The sequence below is a fragment of the Sorex araneus genome, chromosome 2, assembly GCF_027595985.1.
Source record: "Sorex araneus isolate mSorAra2 chromosome 2, mSorAra2.pri, whole genome shotgun sequence".
NCBI lineage: Eukaryota > Metazoa > Chordata > Mammalia > Eulipotyphla > Soricidae > Sorex > Sorex araneus.
The window spans coordinates 5376658-5383856 of NC_073303.1; the positions used below are offsets into that span (position 1 = coordinate 5376658).

At 37.8% G+C, this 7199-nt stretch overlaps 1 protein-coding gene across 1 annotated transcript; it reads right to left on the minus strand.

Moving 5' to 3' along the window:
* Positions 1–977: 977 nt before the first annotated feature.
* LOC129402379 (olfactory receptor 14J1-like) lies at positions 978–1913 on the minus strand. The gene has a single exon (XM_055128776.1). The coding sequence runs from the start codon at positions 1911–1913 to the stop codon at positions 978–980; it is 936 nt and encodes a 311-aa protein (XP_054984751.1).
* Between the last annotated feature and the right edge of the window lie 5286 nt (positions 1914–7199).

Genomic DNA, 7199 nt, shown 5'->3' on the forward strand with positions numbered 1-7199 from the left:
GTAAATTGAAGGGTCAGGAAGATTGCTCCATAGTTGGAAACCTGCCTCATGAGCAGGTGGGGAGAGTACAGCTGGAATATAGAAGGGATCACTAAGAAAATGATGCTTGGAAGAATAATTCGGGATGGGAGATGAGTGCCGAAAGTAGATAAAGTGCCAGACATGATCACCTCTCTGAATCTGCATTGCAAACTATAATGCCCAAAAGTAGAGAGAAAATATAGGAAATATTGTCTGCCATGAAGTCAGTGGGAAGGTGGGAAAGTTGGGGGTTTACGGGGGATATTGGTGGCGGGAATGTGCACTGGTGGAGGGATGTGTGTATGATCATTGTGTGATTATAATTCAGACATGAAAGCTTGTAACTATATCTCACGGAGAATCAATAAAGTTTTATAAAAAGCTTATATCTCTGAGAATCTCACTGATTATTCCTTAAAACATCACTTCCTCATGAGTGGCAAAGTGACCCATTACATGTGAAATGGAAAATTAAGGGAGATTATAAGGCTTTACAAAGGTGCCATTAATGTATTTGAACTGAAGCACAAAGAAGTTGAAACGTATTAAGGGAGCTCCAAAAACCAATGAGTGGTGATTGTCAGGGGGTTGCAATCAGTTTGTAAACATCATGTAATATCTCAGATTAGAGCAGAACATACTGAAATTAAACAAGTCTCATATGCACATTTTTACATCAGCTTGACATCCAAATCATGATTCACTTACGTGACACATTTAAATTAAGAAAATCTCATTTATATTACTCTCAATATTCGATAAAGAAATCTTAATCTGTTGTATTTGCAAGTTTAGTTTAGGTACTTTTAATATTTTATTACCCAACTGTATATAAACACAACGTTCCCCTTCAAATGTCCAATGTAATCATTTTTTATTAATGAAATTTCCTGAGAGGTTATGTGAAGATTGTCCATAGAATTTGAAATTCTCTCCTAACAGAGAATACATCAATGTCACCAACACAGGTATGCTTTATTCCTCTTCAAAACCTTTCTAATAGCTGACTTAAAGGCTTTATTTCTCAGGCTGTAGATCATTGGATTGAATGTTGGTGGAACTACTGTATACATAATAGTGAGCAGAATGTCTGACACAGTTGGAGAGTCTGAATGAGATTTGAAGTACTCAAAGAAACCTGTAGAAAGAAACAATATGACAACAGCGAGGTGGGGAAGGCAAGTGGAAAAGGCCTTAGCTCTGCCCTCAGCAGATGGCATCCTCAGCACAGAAGTGAATATCCTCATGTAGGAGAATCCAATAAAGATAAGACAAAGAAATCCCACGAAAGCGATGAAGGCAGAAACACCAAGCTCACTGATATAGTCATTAGAACAGGACAGTTTCAGGATCTGGGGAATATCACAGAAGAACTGGTGAATGATGCGGGGGCCGCAGAAGCGGATGGAGAAAGTAGCTGCCGTATTCATGGCTGCAGAGATGGCCCCACTGACCCAGACGCTGGCGACCCCATGGACACAGGTTCTGATGTCAATGATGACGTCATAGTGCAGGGGCAGACAGATGGCCACATAGCGGTCATAGGACATCAACGTGAGCATGGCCATCTCAGCATCCGCACAGTGGATGAAAACAAAGCACTGTAAAACGCATTCCCAGAAGGAAATGTCTCCTCTGTGCAAGAAAGAGTTGATAATGAACCTTGGGACAGTCACGGAAATGTAGCAGAGATCCAGAAAGGAGAGATGCTTCAGGAAGAAATACATGGGGGACTGGAGACTGTCATCCAGGGACGTGGTGGTGATGATGAGCATGTTGCCAGTTAAAGCCAACAAGTAGAGAAGGAGGAACAGACAAGCACAGAATATTTCTAGCTCAGGCTTGGCAGAAAACCCTATGAGGAGAAACCCACTTGTCGTGAAATTAGCCATAGTCCATTAACTTCTTAAGGATGTTGGCTGCAAATCACAGGCCCTGCATGGATGCAGTACTGCCCAAATTCTCTAGAGTTGTAAAACAATGGTAAATTATACAAACAAATAAATTAATATCTAACCATAATTCTATTTCTTCATAAACACAAATATGTTAAATATGTGATAGTACCTCACAAATAATGATTTGAAAGTAACAAATATATTATCCTCATAATCAATTAACCAAAATCCTATCAATTGATATATCATATATTTCTTAGTTAAACTGGCTAAAGAAAAGCTTTGAAATCTATTCTAAAAAATAAAGTTATCTGTCCAATTCCTCTTGTTTATATAAATGGCAACATTTGTAATCATTTTTATTTACTAAAAAAATATGAGATCTATGAAGTTCTTAAGTAATTTTGTATGTAACATATTAAGCCTTTTGTACATAATACACTAATATCATTCGACAAATATTATGTTTTCAGGAAAGTAACCTAGTATATATTTTATCCTGTCAAGTTTGTGCATATATTTTGAAAAAGTTCAGAATATTTAACAGAAGAAAAATAATCTATAAATTAAAGTAAGTTAGTTTACATATAAATAACACTTTTGTGTAATTAGTAAATAATTTGTATTTAAGAAAATTGGTTCAGGGCCCTGATATTTCACAGTGCCAGGGTACTGAGGTACTGAGTGCCAGGTAACCCATGAGTGAGTCCATGAGTTCAATTCTATGCAATGGCAAAAGAAAAGAGAGAAAACTCTATCTCACAGCGATTTACTTTTGTATTGAATCACTGTGAGACAGATTCCTACAAAGCTGCTCACGAGTAGGTTTCAGTCACACAGTGTCCTAACACCCGTCCTCCACCAGTGCACATCTCCCAGCACTAGTGTCTCCTGGTTTCCTCCCATCACCCTCTCTCTCCTCTCCCCCATCTCTCTCTACTCCTTCTCTCCCCGCTCTCTCTTCTTTTCTAATTAGTACAGTAGTAATAACAGACAAATCTTGAAATTAAATTAACAAGTTTTTAGGATGCTTGAAAAGGATGATTATACTAGCCAAGAAAATCAAAATGCATGAATTGATAGAATTGAAACAGACACTAAAAAATTAGAAAAAAGAACATAGTGCACAATTAGTTCTCTGTAGAGAACATATGATTACGGTTATGCTGATTAATAGACTTTCACCCTAAATCAGAGGTGATGTAGCACTGTAGCACTGTAGTTCAATTTGCTGGAGCGGGCACCAGTAACGCCTCCATTGTGAGACTTGTTGTTACTGTTTTTGGCATATCGAATGCGCCACAGTTACCTTGCCAGGCTCTCTCTGCAGAGAGGGCCAGATACTTTTGGTAGCTTACCAGGCTCTCCAAGAGGGACAGAGGAATCGAACCTGGGTTGGCCGAGTGCAAGGCACACACCCTACATGCTGTGCTATCGCTTCAGTCCATAATTTAAAATGACGTAGGGTAAATAAGGAGCAAGCTCTTTTAGCCAATCTTCCACAACACCTGGGCCTGTGACTACCCATCACCTTAACATTTTTATAAAAAAAGCTGTGAGCATAGAGAAGCCCAGGACCTCTGCTAGGTTGTGCTGCCGTGTTCTCCTGAATCGAGTCTGCACGAAACCTGTAGACTACTCGTGTCCAGCATTTATGAGAAACTGCTTCTGGCTTCCCTGAACTTGGAGGAGAAATACTGCCAGCTGTCCCCAGCACATCTTACCACATTGGGCAATTACCTCAATGGGGACAGTACTGCATCCATGCATGGCCTGTGGTTTGCACCAACATCCTTAAGAAGTTAATGGACTATGGCTAATCTCACCACAGAGGTGATATAGGGTGAAGAAAAACAAAGAAAAACACTGATCCTGCTGGCAGTTTTTCAGCACTAGAAAGGCTCCAGGGATAAGATTGTTCTGATTTAAACTGAAGGTAACGTAGTTTCTTTGCTCTGTTATAGTCCAAATAATTATATTGGGAAAATATTTGAGTCTCAATTGAATATGGACACCGCCTCCAAGAACTCAAAAACAAAGCACATATCAAATTTTGTATTATTGGAAATCACTTTAGGGCAGTTCTGTGTGTGTGTGTGTGTGTGTGTGTATGTGTGTGTTCCACAGGAGTCATAAAATAAAGAGTTTAAACTAAATTAAACAGAAGCATTTAATTTTATATAGGTAATGGCAAAATACTCAATAGATAATGCTTCTTAACATCATAATGACACATTTACTGACGTGTCTTATACTTCTCAGACTTCTTCAACTCACCAGGTCAATTTTTGTAGCCTTCAGAAACTTATTTCATCTCAATATATTTGGAAGCAGTTTGCTTAATTTTCTACATGAAAACCAACAAGAATAACTTAACTTATGTATATGGAAATTTTGTTCATCTATCCTAAAATCTTTTACTTGATCATTACTTAATATGAAGATGGATGAGAAAATATAATTGTCTTAAAATAGGCTCAATTTGGAATGCTAACATCGATTTACTCCAAAATCACAATTCATCGTCTCTAATAGAGTTGACAACAGAAAGTAAATAGATTCTTGAGAAAATTATAGTTTATGAATAAAGATGTATGTTTGCACTATATAAGAGAAGGTAAAGAATCATTGAAATATAAAATGTAGCTGATTAAATGTTATAAATGAGACAAATTAACTAAATTACATTTTAAAAATTATAATTAAAGGTAAAAACTTTAATTAAATAGTTAAAGGTTAAAAAAAAAGTGTTAAAAAATAAATGTATTAGGGCTAGCGCAACACAGTGATGGTTTGGATTCATGCAGTTAGCTCCCTTAGTCTCCATCCTATGGTCATTCTCTTCTTGGGTGAAATATCAAAATGTCTCTAGCTACCAACTTTCAGTATGAATCGCAAGTACTTTGAGTTTACTTAAATCCTTATTTTTGCACGGTGAACAATACCATCTCTTAAGGGCAGGAACTGGGGCGTGGGGGAATTATTAAACCGAGAGGGCACTGGTAGCTTTGGTTGCCATTGGGTGCAAGTTCTCTTTAGTCACTTTTAAGTTTCCAGGCATGATAGTTTTCTGAAAAGGGGTGCTGAGTTTTGTTTGATTTTTTTCTGACAAATGATTAGCAAACCAGTAGGTTTGGGGACTATATTTTAGGTGGATGCAAATAATTTTTAAATATAACCAATGTTTCACAATATACTTATGAAATTTACCATTATTTTTGCTAGTTTCTTCTCCATTTTTTAATATTTTGACCGTTCATATATCCATTGTAGGACTTTCTTAAGTTTCTTCTGTCAGAATTCATCTCACCTCGTCCCAAGGTAGAAAAAGTCAGATAATCTAAAGTAAATTGATGATAAAGAAGCCTGATCTCTCCTCATACTCCGACAAAGTTTACGTAGAGTTATTATTGGCGAAAATAATATATGGTTATTTGTGGAGAAGAAAATGTGATTGCCCATGCATTATCAGCTGTTATGTTTGTTTATTTGAACAATATGCCAGCACTCTCTAATATGGAAAGTATTTAACAATGTTTATAGTTAAATTTTACAAGCATCCATGAACATAAAGATAGAGTAATAATTAATTCTGTCCAATGATCTGCACATTCACACCGAATTACTTAGTTGTCTAAGTATAAGGAGAGAAAAATAGAGGAATATAGGAATTCAACTTCACTGGTAATTCCAAAATAGGTTGCTTAAAATGTTTTCCTCAATATACCTAGTTTTCATTGATGATTCTTAACTCATGCATTTCCTTTTATTTCTCAAGTCAAGGACAATGATATTTTATCTTATCCAGTCAGAAGGTCTACCTTAGAGGCATTCCACTGTTCAACCCACTTCGTCTTTCTGGAACCTTAGACTCACCAGAGGATGGTCAGGAGGCTCTTCCCTGAACATAAGGACAAGCATCAGTGCGTGTGATTCACGCTTAGTGAAGGTTTAATTGCTGTGATGAACTGACCTCAGAAAACTATCTTCTCCTGAGAGGAAGAAATCAGTCTATTTCAATCCTCCTTGTTCTCAAGAGGTTACATTGGGAATTTATCCAAAGCAGATCTTCTGGACTCTGGACACTTGGAAGGCTTAATAAATTCCCTTGGGTTAAAACTTGAAATTTTTGGTGTTTACCCAAAGAATAATCAGTTGGAGCCAATTTAATGATTTAATGACCATAGGAAGCTAGGTGAGTTTTTATTTTATGTGTGTCATTGGAATAATAGATTGGAAAAGACTAATTTGCACTTATGATTAAGGGATAGCTAACAACTGATTTCATCCATTTAATTGGCTATTGTGGGAAATCACTCTGTTCTGAATACCCTAAGATATGGGCAGTGTGCTGGGTTAAACAAGCCGGCAGGAAACAGTGTTCCTAGGGCTTCTATAGGAACAGTGAGAGAGGGAATTTGACACTGGTGCTGAGATTGGTGTTAAAACACTCTCTCCTAAAACTCACTATCAATAACTTTGGAAATCATGATTCTTTAAATTTAAAAGACTTTTTAATAAAGAAATGCATTTGCTTGGTAAGGCACATGCCTTGTGTGCAGATGACCACGTTCAATCCCCAGGACCCCAGAAGGCCTCTGAGGTCACCAGAAAAATCTCGAGTGCAGAGCCAGGAGTAAGCCCTGAGCACTGCTAGGTGTGGCCCCAAAAGTAAAACTAAAAATGCATTTGCTTCCCATTAAAATTTTCAAAAGTGAATGAGCACTTATTACTGGGTAAAGTCTGAAACACAAGTTACGTTACGTGTTATGATCTCTGTTATAGTGAGCTGCGTTCCTTCTAGGACTTATTTTGTTGTGTGCTTGCTATGAGGAACAGTGGGGTTGTCAGATGTTTTTCATTGTTTCCTATTGTCTATTCAATATTCGTTGTTCTAACACTAACTACACTTAACATGACACCCTCCAATTCCATCCACATTATCGGGATGTGCATCATTCCATCTTTCTTACAACTGTATACTGCCTATAGTCTATATATACCAAAACTTTTTAATTTATTCATCTCGTTTGTATCTTTCAGTGGCTTCCACATTGTGATTATTGTATCGAATGTTCCACTGGACTTAGGTTGCACATACATTTTAAAGATATACGTTTTTCTGCAGCAAAAGGACGCGAGGGTGCTCTTGGGAAGGTGGGAGGCACCGGCCCCTCCCACCGCTGCCAAGATGTGACCCCGGGGGCCGCACGCGCGTTTGGCTCCCCCGCAGCTGCACGAGCGTGAATCCAGACCCAGCTGAACCAACTTCAACATGGG